This window comes from Rhinopithecus roxellana, chromosome 18 (assembly GCF_007565055.1).
Source record: "Rhinopithecus roxellana isolate Shanxi Qingling chromosome 18, ASM756505v1, whole genome shotgun sequence".
NCBI classification, from domain to species: domain Eukaryota; kingdom Metazoa; phylum Chordata; class Mammalia; order Primates; family Cercopithecidae; genus Rhinopithecus; species Rhinopithecus roxellana.
Window position 1 is genome coordinate 51,838,533 of NC_044566.1, and position 12,770 is coordinate 51,851,302.

General features: G+C 40.8%; 1 protein-coding gene across 3 annotated transcripts in view; it reads left to right on the top strand.

Moving 5' to 3' along the window:
* Positions 1-12,120, top strand: part of MRPS31 (mitochondrial ribosomal protein S31) — a 39,002-nt gene extending 26,882 nt beyond the window's left edge. For all 3 annotated transcript variants that reach the window (XM_030922384.1, XM_010374518.2, XM_030922386.1), the window contains one exon: positions 11,821-12,120. In XM_030922384.1, the coding sequence (XP_030778244.1) occupies positions 11,821-12,050 (230 nt within the window). In that variant the 3' untranslated portion in view covers positions 12,051-12,120. The remainder of the gene's footprint in view (positions 1-11,820) is intronic.
* The last annotated feature ends 650 nt before the right edge of the window (positions 12,121-12,770 follow it).

Genomic DNA, 12,770 nt, shown 5'->3' on the forward strand with positions numbered 1-12,770 from the left:
GCTGAGGCAGGAGAATCACTTGAAGCCGGGAGGCGGAGGCTGTGGTGAGCCGAGATTGCACCATTGTACTCCAGCCTGGGCAACAAGAGTGAAACTCCGTCTCAAATAAAATAAAATAAAATAAGATATAGAATAGAATAGAATAGAATAGAATAGAATAGAATAGAATGGAATAGAATAAAATAATAGATAAGATAAGATAAAATAAAATCAAAATATGGCCGGGTGCAGTGGCTTATGCCTGTAATCCCAGCACTTTAGGAGGCCCAGGTGGGTGGATCACTTGAGGTTAGGAGTTTGAGACCAGACTGGCCAACATGGTAAAACCCCATCTCCTCTAAAAATCTCCTCTAAAAATATAAAACTTAACCAGGCTTGGTGGTGTACGCCTGTAATCCCAGCTACTCAGGAGGCTGAGGCATGAGAAGCTCTTGAACTCAGGACAGGGAGGTTGCAGTGAGCTGAGATCTCGCCACTGCACTCCAGTCTAGGTGACAGAGCAAGACTCCATCTCAAAAATAAATAAATAGAAACAAAATGGGCTGGGTGCAGTGGCTTGTGCCTGAAATCCCAGCACTTTGGGAGGCCGAGGTGGGCAGATCACCTCAGATAAGGAGTTTGAGACCAGCCTGGCCAAAATGGCGAAACTCGGCCTCTACTGAAAATGCAGTAATTAGCCAGGCGTGATCACGGGGCCTGTAATCCCAGCTACTCGGGAGGCTGAGGCATGCGAATTGCTTTGCTATTGTGAACAGTGCTGCAGTGAACATACATTGCTTGAACCTGGGAGGCGGAGATCGCGCCACTGCCCTCCAACCTGGGTGACAGAGCACGACTCTATCTCAAAAATAAATAAATACATAAATACATAAATAAGTAAAAATAAAATGGCAAAATATCTGTTCGCTCTACCAAAGAACATATAAGGATGGCATATGACAACATCATATGGGCTGGGCGTGGTGGCTCATGCCTGTAATCCCAGCACTGTGGGAGGCCAAGGCGGGCAGATCACGAGATCAGGAGATCGAGACCATCCTGCCTAACACAGTGAAACTCCATCTCTACTAAAAAATACAAAAAACTAGCCAGGCGTGGTGGGGGGCGCCTGCAGTCCCAGCTGCTTGGGAGGCTGAGGCAGGAGAATGGCATGAACCCGGGAGGCGGAGCTTGCAGTGAGCTGAGATCACGCCCCTGCACTCCAGCCTGGGCGACAGAGTGAGACTCCGTCTCAAAAAAAAAAAAAAAAACATCATACGTTGTTAGGGAATTGTAAATTATTTTTTTCAAATAGCTAAATGTTTAGCTATTTGATTTATGTCTCCTTTTTAATTTATGTCTCCTTTTTAAAACTCTCATTTATTTGTGTCTCTAATTTGTGTTTTCTTCCTATTTTTGTATTTCCAACTTTTAGGTTCAGGGGTACATGCACAAGTTTGTTATGTGGGTAAATGGAGTATCATGGGGGTTTGGTGTACAGTATTGTACAGATAATTTTGTCACTCAGGTAATCAGCATAATACCTGAAAGGTGGTTTCCCAATCTTCATTCTCCTCCCACCCTCTACCCTCAAATAGGCCCCAGTGTCTGTTGTTCCCTTCTTTGTGTCATATGTACTCAGTGTTTAGCTTCCACTTACAAGTGAGGGCATACAGTATTTGGTTTTCTGTTTCTTCATTAATTCACTTAGGATAATGGCCCCCAGCTCCATCTATGTTGCAGCAAAGGCCATGACCTCATTATTTTTATAGCTGCATAGTATCCCATGGTGTGTATGCACCCCATTTTCTTTATCCAGTCCACCATTCATGGGCACCTAGGTTGATTCCATGTCTTTGCTATTGTGAATAGTGCTGCAGTGAACATACATATGCATGTATCTTTATGAAAGAATAATGTATATTCCTTTGGGCATATTCCCAGTAATCGGATTGCTAAGTTGAATGGTAGTTCTGTTTTAAGTTCTTTGAGAAATCTCCAGACTGCTTTCCACAGTGGCTAAACTAATTTACATTCCCACCAACAGTGTATAAGCGTTCCCTTTCCTCTGCAACCTTACGAGCATCTGTTGTTTTCAACATTTTAATAGTAGCCATTCAGACTGGTGTGAGATGGTATTTCGTTGGGTTTTGATTTGCATTGCCTGGATGATCCGTGATAATGAGCATTTTTCATATGTTTGCTGGCCATATGTATGTCTTCTTTTGAGAAGTGTCTGTTCATGTCCTTATGCCCATTTTTTTTTTTTTTTTTTGAGACCGAGTCTCACTCTGTCGCCCGGGCTGGAGTGCAGTGGCCGGATCTCAGCTCACTGCAAGCTCCGCCTCCCGGGTTTACGCCATTCTCCTGCCTCAGCCTCCCGAGTAGCTGGGACTACAGGCGCCCACCACCTCGCCCGGCTAGTTTTTTGTATTTTTTAGTAGAGATGGGGTTTCACCATGTTAGCCAGGATGGTCTCGATCTCCTGACCTCGTGATCCGCCCACCTCGGCCTCCCAAAGTGCTGGGATTACAGGCTTGAGCCACTGCGCCCAGCCTATGCCCATTTTTTAATAGGGTCGATTGTTTTTTGCTTCTTCAATTGTTTGAGTTCCTTATAGATTCTGGATATTAGAGCTTTGTCAGATGCATAGTTTGCAGATACTTTCTGTCATTCTCTAGGTTTTCTGTTTATTAAAAGTTTTTTGCTGTGCAGAAGCTCTTTAATTAGGTCCCACTTCTCAATTTTTGTTTGTGTTACAGTTGCTTCTTTTTTTTTTTTTTTTTTTTTTTTTTTTTTTTTTTTTTTTGAGACAGAGTTTTTGCTCTTGTTGCCCAGGCTGGAGTGCATTGGCGTGATTCAGCTCACTGCAACCTCTACTTCCTGGGTTCAAGTGATTCTCTTGCCTCAGCCTTCCAATTAGCTGGGATTAGAGGCGCCTGCCACCATGCCCAGCTAATTCTTTTTGTATTTTTAGTAGAGGCAGGGTTTCACCATGTTGACCAGGCTGGTCTTGAACTCCTGACCTCAGGTGATCTGCCCGCCTCAGCTTCCCAAAGTGCTGTGATTACAATAGTGAGTCACTGCGCTGGGTCTACAGTTGCTTTTTGATTTAGTCATGAAGTCCTTGCCTGGGCTATTGTCTAGAATGGTATTTCCTAGGTCTTCTTGTAGGGTTTTTATACTTTTAGATTTCACATTTAAGCCTTTAATCCATCTTGAGTTGATTTTTGTATATGGTCAAAGGTGGGGGGTCCAGTTTCAGTCTTCTGCATATGGCTAGTCTAAGGCTAATTTTTGATATGCTTTCCTAGAGTAATTCTCAATTTAGAGGCTTCAGTGGGCAAAGAAGGTCAGGACGAAAGTTAATCACACTTTGGTTTCTATTCTTTAATTGGTTTAAACTTTTTCACTTCTTATGTGTCCTCTGGGGTATCTGGAAGATGTGCTGTAATATGATCCAACAAGAACAGTGAGAAAAGTTCTAATTACCATAAAACCCTAAAGAAGGGCTCTGTTATTTGGGCAAGTATAGTGTGGAGAAAATTAGGGGAGGTGTAAAGATTATTAGGTATGTGCTAACTGAAAGGTAGCAGGATTTGTTTGTTGTTTTAGATGAGATGATGGCCTGTGAACAGGAGCCTTAAAGTACTGACAGGAAAATAAATAATAGTTTTGATAATACATAGAGGTGGAAACAACAATTCAAAGTGAAAATGACTGAGTTTGGTTCAGTGCTCTACTATGGCCTTCTCAAAACTAACCGGTCATTGCTATGACTGAGTCTGGTTCAGTGCCCTACTACGCCCTTCTCAAAAATAATTGGTCATTGCTATTAACTGGAATTCACTCTTTATTTGTTGTATAATATTTTAAAAGTGTATTCAATATTTAAAACAGAATTAGACATAATTAACCTGTCACCTTGATTGTGCATCATATAGGATTTCCTTATGTTTAATGTTTCACTGTCTCTCATGTTTTCTTTACTGTATTATGCTACTTTGGTTTATTAAAAATATTTTAAATTACGTAAATAATAATGAAAGTTTACTTGCAAAAGAGTCAAATCGTGTGAAAGAATATGTACTTTACCCCTCGGTTCTCTTCTTTTCCTCAAATAACCATTGTCAATAGTTTGATATATGTCCTCTCAATCAACATTAAATGGCAGTTACACATTTATCTGCTGGTTTTTTTGACTTGTATGGGAACATACCATACATATATTGCCCTGCAGTGTGTGTGTGTGTGTATTTTTTTTTGTTAGCAGTATGTCTTGAAAGCATTTCCTTGTCAGTACATAGAGATAGACCTTATTCATTTTATAGTTCTATATGTCCGATTGTTACGAATGCAGACTATAATTTCTTTTGCCATTTTCCTTTTGAATGATGAAGCTATAGTAGATCCTTTTACACATGTTCTTGTGTACATGTTTGAGTACTTTCAATTCAGAATAGGTATATTTTAAATGGCAATAAATACTTACAAAGTCTCTTCTGAAATGATAGCCAGTCAACCAACTATGTAAAAATCCTGTTTCTCCGCAGCCTAATACTGGATATTGTTAATCTTTCAAATGTTCTGGATAAAAAATGATATCACTGGTGTTTTTATTTGCATTTCTCTGATTGATAACCAGATTACACATCTTTTCATATGTTTATTGGCTATTTGTACTCCTCTGTGACTTATGTTTTTATATCCTTTGACTGTTTCTGTTGGGCTGTTTGTTAATAGCGTTTGTAGGAACTCAATATATTACGGACTTTAATTCTTAAACTTTTACATGTGTTGGAAATATGTTTCCCAGTTTGTCTCTTTGCCTTCTTTTAAAATAATTTGACTTTAAAAATCATAGTAAGCATTTAGTTTAATATAAAAGGTAATAATATAAAGCACAAGTCTTATAAAGCAGTTCTTTTTATCACCTATTAGACCTGTTCTCAGAGCCAACAGTTTTTAATCTTTTAACTGTGTTTTATTTTTTATATTTCTAAGTTATATGCTTACTTCTATCTACTTTAGATGTCATCTAGTGTATGTATATTCTCCTCATGTTTCCAGTGTAGATATATTACAATTTTTTGTAAGACCTGAATTCATTGTTTACACTAATATGACTGTGGACAGTTGTGTGGGGTGTTGTTTTGTTATTGGGGGTTTTTTGAGACAGGGTCTCACTCTGTCACCCAGGCTGGAGTGCAGTGATAGGATCATGGCTCACTGCAGCCTGGCATTCCTGGGCTTAAGTGATCCTCCCATCTCAGCCTTTCTAGTAAGGAGGACCACAGGCACACCACCATGCCGGGATAATTTTTTTTTTTTTTTCTAAAGATGAGGTCTCACTATGTTGCCCAGGCTGGCCTCAAACTCCTGGGCTGAAGTCATCCTCCTGCTTTGGCCTCCCAAAGTGCTGGGATTACAGGTGTGAGCCACTGTTCCCAGCCTGGAAAATTGTTTTAATGGTAAGACAAAACATGTACTATGTTTTTTTTCCTGTTCCCACCCAAAGTTAACAATTGCTTTATTTTTCTTCATATTTGCTTTGTTTTTCCTTGAGTCTCTAGCTAGGTTTTTCTACATTTCATACAACTTCTCAAATTCACATGCACAAAAATATTGGATTTCCTGTTAATTTTGTTTTTTGTCCATGGGTACCTGGAGCTCTTTGTCTGTAGCTGTCATCTATACCTAGGTCTTCTGGCACAGCTGTCTTCCTATCATTTTGTCCTCCTCTTGGGACTCCTGTCTCTTCTATGTTGGATACCCTTTCTTTTTGGACCACATGTTTTCTTCTCTATCTCATTTTGTTGAAGCGCATGCTTTGAGACACTTGATCTATAAAATGCCTTTCCTCTATCTTGGTACTTTTTTAATGGTTTACTTGAGGATGAAATTCAAGATTGGAAATAGTTTCATTTCACAATAAACCTTTGCTCCATTGTCTTTCTTGCTCTGTCACCCAAGCTGGTGTGCAGTGGCGCGATCTTAGCTCACTACAACCTCCACCTCTCAGGTTCAAGCGATTCTCCTGCCTCAGACTCCCGATTACAGACATGAGCCACTACTCCTGGCCTTTTTTTTTTTTTTTTTTGGAGACAGAGTTTCACTCTGGTTATCCAAGCTAGAGTGCAGTGGCGCGTTCTTGGCTCACTGAAGCCTTGACCTCCCAGGCTCAGGTTATTTCCCATGTTGGCCTCCCGTACAGGCGCTCACCACCATGCCTGGCTAGTTTTTTATATTTTTATTAGGGACGCAGTTTTACTATGTTGCCCAGACTGGTCTTGAGCTGCTGGACTTAATAAGCAATCCACTTGCCTCATCCTCCCAGAGTGCTGGGATTACAGCCGTGATCCACGTGCCCGGCCACTCTACCATCTTATATTGTTGAGCATGCTTTTGCCATTTTTTCCATTCTTCTCCTAGATTCATTGTATGTGATCTCTTTTATTTATTTTTTGGGTAACTTTTAGCATCTTCTCTTCATAATAGTCATAAGTTTCAGGAGGGTTATCCTTGGAAAGGGATTATATTTGTTTACAATCATTGTTCTAGACATTATTAGATAATTTTAATCCAGTAACTTCGTTTTTCAATTCTGGGTAAATTTTCTTGTATTATTTGATAATTTCAGCCTCCCAATCTTTTTCTTTTTCTCCTTTTGTTCTATGCTTTGGGGACATTCCTTAACTATTATCTTACAATCTCTCCATTGGATTTTTGTTTCTGATGCCATATTTTTAACTTCCAAATGTTTCATTGGGCTGGGTGTGGTGGCTCATGCCTATAATCCCAGCACTTTGGGAGGCCGAAGCAGGCGGATCACCTGAGGTCAGGAGTTCGAGACCAGCCTGGCCAACATGGCGAAAACCCATTTTACTAAAAATACAAAAATTAGCTGGGCATGGTGGTGAGTACCTGTAATCCCAGCTACTCAGGAGGCTGAGGCAGGAGAATTGCTTGAACCCAGGAGGCAGAGGTTGCAGTAAGCTGAGATTGTGCCATTGCACTCCAGCCTGGGTAACAAGAGTAAAACTCTCTCTCAAAAAAAAAAAAAAAAAACAACTAAATGCATTGTTGTTGTTCTTCTTTTTAGTATTAGATTTTTTCCCCAAAAGTGTTGAGATTACAGGCATGAGCCACTGTGCCTGACCCAGTTTCATTCTCTTGAAGGCTCTGGGCTGTAAATGTCACACATCACTTCTGTTTAGGTTCTGCTGGTAATAATTTAAACATATGCCCGTGCCTAACCCAGAAGGGGCTGGGAAATGTAATGTTGCCGAACAGCCATGTACAGGTTTTTTTCTTTCTTTTCTTTTAAGAGGTGTAGTGTCACTCTGTCACTCCTTCTGGAGTGCAGCGGTGTGATCACAGCTTACTGCAGCCTCAAACTCCTAGACTCAAATGATTGATCCTCCTGTCCCCAACGTTCTAGGTACTAGGACTACAGGTGCGCACCACCACGCCTGGCTAATTTTTAAATGTTCTGTAGAGACGGGGTCTCACTTTGTTGCTCAGGCTGGTCTTAAACTCCTGACTTCAAGCTGTCCTCCTGCCTTGGCCTCCCAAAGTGCTGAGATTACAGACATGAGTCACCATTCCCTGCCCATGCACATGTTTAGTTCTTTTACCAAGATAAAAAGCCAGAATGGATTTGAGAGATAGGTATCAGTTCCTGCCAAGGTGTCTGTCACTTACGTTAGACACTTTCTTAAAATGTCTACTGTTCTTTGAATATTTTTTTATACTTGAAGGGAAGCCATGAAAAACTATTTGTTAGATGCGTGTGAATGGATGGGACTAGTTAACTGGTGGCTTCATTTGAGAAGAATTGGGAAGGAACCTCTTCATTTAAGGACTTTTATAACTCCATATTTATAATTCTTCTCACTGAGTTTCTCCAATGAGAAATCTTCCAACCACTTGACTTGAGGCTATAGGCGTTGGCTGTGAGATCATTTAGAATGTTTAGAATGTCTTTAGCGAATAGAGATTTAATTTGTACATAGCTCTGTAGCCTTTTTCTATTTATCTAGAACTTATTTTTGTATATAATGTATGCTGTTTATTGCTCTTTTTTTCCTTTGGGTGGGGGAAAAGGATTGGGGATGAGGGGAGTGTCTCACCATTCAGCATACAGACTTTCACTTAATTCTCCCCTTATCAATCCAACAACTTATTTTCTCTTTCCATTTTAATTTCTCCAAAAAGTAAACTGCTCATCTTCTTCAGGAGTAGAGGAGGATACGCAGCTAGAGGTGTATGTGGGAGATGGGACACTGGAAATCTAACTGTTCCCTAAACCGATTTTCAATTAATCCTGCTGGTTTTTGTTCCTTATCCCTACTCATAACTTCAGTGGTACCCAATTCCTCTATTCTTGAAGTCTTTTTGAAGTGTTTTTGCTTCTTCCTCTTTTACAGATAGTTTTGATATCTTCTCTGCTAAGTCAGTTACTACTCGTGTGCATTTTGCATCTTCTGCAGTTTTACTGCCATCTCTTGTCTGTTGTTGTTTCTTTTTATTTTCATCTTTGTGCTTTTGTCCTTTTTACTCTTTTTATGGCCATTTGGTAGGTGTGACAAGGGAGCAGAGATTTAAGCATGGGTTCAGTTTGCCGCAGTTTAAGTCCTTGCTGCTTATTCTTTTGTGTGTGTGTATGTGTTTTGTTTTTTTGTTTTTGAGATAGAGTCTCACACTGTGTTGCCCAGGATGGAGTGCAGTCGCGCAATCACAGCTCACTGCAGCCTTGACCTCTGGGCTTAGGTGATCCTCCCACCTCAGTCTCTTAAGTATGATAGCTGGGGAGGGGCACAGTGGCTCACGTCTGTAATCCCAGCACTTTGGGAGGCCGAGGGGGGCGGGTCATGAGGTCAGGAGTTTGAGACCAGCCTGGCCAACATGGTAAAACCCGTCTCTACTAAAAACACAAAAAGTAACCGGATGTGGTGGCAGGCGCCTGTAATCCCAGCTACTCTGGAGGCTGAGGCAGCAGAATTGCTTGAAATCAGAAGGCAGAGGTTGCAGTGAGTAGAGATCCTGCCACTGTACTCCAGTCTGGGTGAAGAGGTGAAACTCTGTCTCAGAAAAAAAAAAAAAAAGTATGACAGCTGGGGTGACAGGCATATGCCACCATGCCTGGTTAATTTTTTTGTATTTTTGGTAGAGGTGGAGTTTCGTCAGGTTGCCCAGGCTAGTCTCAAGCTCCTGGACTCAAACAGTCTACTGCCTTGATCTCCCAAAGTGCTGGAATTACAGGCATGAGCCACCGTGGCTGACCTTGGTGCTTATCTTTTGGTAAGATAATTTAGAATGTTTAGAATGTCTTTAGTGAATAGAGATTTAGTTTGTATACAGCTCTGGAGCCTTTTTCTATTATCTAGAACTTATTTTTGTATATAGTATACCCTCTTTATTGCTCTCTTTTTTTTCCTTTGCATTATATGTGCTAGTACCACTTGACTATCATTCATTCATTGATTCATTCAGGAAGGATCTATTCATTCTGCCCTCCTGGAGCATTCTAAGTTAGAAAGACTGTTGATCTATGTTATCTTCTATTCATATAGCCAATCATACTTTTGAAAAAAATTAATGTTACCAAGATAACATTAACCGTCCTTTTTACTTTCAGTCTACCTATGTGGTATTTAAGGTGAATTTCTTATGAACAACATGTAGTTGGTTTATGTTTTTATATCCACTGTGCCAATCTCTGTCTTTTAATTCATATACTTAGATTTTTTACATTTAAAGTATTATTTTCTGTTCATTTTCTCTATTTCTCGTTCCTCTGTCTTTTCTTTTTTTTTTTTTAGACAGAGTCTCACTTTGTTGTCCAGGCTGGAGTGCAGTGGCACCATCTCAGCTCACTGCAAGCTCCGCCTCCTGGGTTCAAGCAGTTCTCCTGCCTCAGCCTCCCGAGTAGCTGGGACTACAGGTGCATGCCATCATGCCCAGCTAATTTTGTATTTTTAGTAGACACGGGGTTTCACCATGTTGGCCAGGCTGGTCTTGAACTCCTAACGTTGTGACCCGCCCCGCCCCCCCCCAACCCCCACCACCACCACTCAGTCTCCCAAAGTGTTGGGATTACAGGCGTGAGCAATCACTCCCGGCCTCCTCTGTCTTTTCCTGGCTTTTTTGTTTTTTTTTTTTTTTTTTTTTTTGAGACAGGGTCTCACTCTGTTGCCCAGGCTAGAGTGCAGTGGTATGATCACAGATCACTACAGCCTCGACCTCCCAGGCTCAGGTGATCCTCCCACCTCAGCCTTTCAAGTAGCTGGGACTACAGGCATGTGCCATCACACCTGGCTACTTTTTTGTATTTTTTGTAGAGATGGGGTTTTACCATGTGTCCCGGTCTGGTCTTGAACTCCTGGGCTCAAGCAATCCCCCTGCCTCAGCCTCCCAAAGTACTGGGATTATAGGTGTGAGCCACGGTGCCAGGTCTCTTAGCTTCTTATGAGCTGCCTGAACATTTTTCACAATTCCATCTTGTTTTATTTATATATTTTAAAATATTTTTAAAGTGTTCTTGATGGTTGCCATTGTTTATGAAAATATTCATTAGCGACTGGGTGCAGTGGCTCACACCTGTGATCCCAGCACTTTGGGAGGCCAAGGCAGGTGGATGACCTGAGGTCAGGAGTTCAAGCCAGCCTGACCAACATGGTGAAACCCTGTCTCTACTAAAAATAAAAAAATCAGCTGGGCGTGGTGGTGGGCGCCTGTAATCACAGCTACTGGGGAGGCCGAGGCAGGAGGATCACTTGAACCTGGGAGGTGGAGGTTGCAGGCAGCCGAGATTGTGCCACTGCACTCCAGCCTGGGTGACAAGAGCAAAGCTCCATCTCAAAAGAAAAAAATAATCATTAGCAATAATTGCTATCCTATTTATTTTTATTTATTTGTTTATTTTTTGAGACAGAGTGTTACTTTGTTGTTCAGGCTGGAATGTAGTGGCTCAGTCTTGGCTCCCTACAACCTTTGCCTCTCAAGTTCAAACAATTCTCATACCTCAGCCTCCCAAGTAGTTGGGATTACAGGCACATGCCATCACGCCTGGCTAATTTTTTTGGTATTTTTAGTGGAGACAGGGTTTCACCATGTTGGCCAGGCTTGTCTTGAACTCCTGACCTCGAGTGAGCCGCCTGCCTTGGCCTCCCGAAGTGCTGGGATTATAGGCGTGAGCCACCACGCCTGGTCTTGCCACCACATTTTTAACATTTATGGCATGCTAGGCATTGTAAATGAACTTTATATATAGTTTGTGTCTATTTGATCTTACAAAAATGCCAGCAAGGTGCTATTTTAGTTCTCAGTATTACGCCTGAGGAATCTGCTGCTCAGAGAAGTTAATTGGTCCAAAGTCACTGTTGTTAAATTGGTGGGCAAAGCTAGGTCTTAACTCCAGGCCAGGCGCTGTGGCTCATGCCTGTAATCCCAGCACTTTGAGAGGCCGAGGCGGGCAGATAACTTGAGGTCAGGAGTTTGAGACCAGCCTGGCCAACATGGCGAAACACCATCTCTACTAAAAATTAAAAAATTAGCTGGGTGTGGTGGTACGTGCTTGTAGTCCCAGCTACTCGGGAGGCTGAGGCAGGAGAATCATATGAAACCCAGAAGGCAGAGGTTGCAGTGAGCTGAGATCACGCCACTCCACTTCATCTGGGGCAACAGAGCAAGACTCCGACTCAAAAAAAAAATACAACCTAGGTTCTAACTCCAAAGTTCATGCCTTAAACCGTAATATTGTATTACCTCAATATTATTTTTATGATGTAGGTTTTATATTTAAAATTATAATGTAATGTATTTTGTCTCATTTCCTAGGTTTTGATGATGATGGTTCAGAATTTCATGAACATATATTTCTGGAGAAACACCTGGAGAGCTTTCCAAAACAAGGACCAATTCGCCACTTCATGGAGCTGGTGACTTGTGGCCTTTCCAAAAACCCGTATCTTAGTGTTAAACAGAAGGTTGAGCACATAGAGTGGTTTAGAAATTACTTTAATGAAAAAAAGGACATTCTAAAAGAAAGTAACATACAGTTCAATTAAGACCATGGAAATTTTTATTTCAAACAATTAGAGATGGATATTACAACTAAATAAAATAATTTTACTAGAATTTATATATGTTATGTTGATTATTACATTTGATTTGGCTGGTATAAATGTTACATTGTTTTAAAAAATATGTTGGTAACCGAAAAATATTCTTGCATGGAGAAAAATCATCAGTATTCAGAGGTTCAAAAGAATATCTGAGAATTAGCAATGCATTTAAGACGACAACTCCTGACCTTTTTCTTTTCACTCAGTGACCGTACTTCTTTGAAATACAATAGAATTACTGGATGATATCACAGTACTATGTTATAACAGTTGAGATGATTTATAGACAGATATGTATGTACATATTTTTATTTGTTTACATTTGTACATACTTATATTTTACACTAAATTAACTACCCTCATCTAAGTCTGGGTCACTATAGAGAAATTAATCTTGTAGAAATAAAGGGCTTATTCTGATCCATTCTACTACTTTAGGTCATCATGCCAAAGTTAGAATTATTTCTTTTCAATTATGCTGCTGAGCGGTGTGACTCAACTTTCATATAATTCAAAGGATTGAGGGCCGGGCACAGTGGCTCATGCGTATAATCCCAGCACTTTGAGAGGCTGAGGCGGGAAGATCACTTAAACCCATGAGTTTGAGACCAGCCTGGGCAACATAGGGAGAGGAGACCCCGTCTCTACAAAAAATTTAAAAAT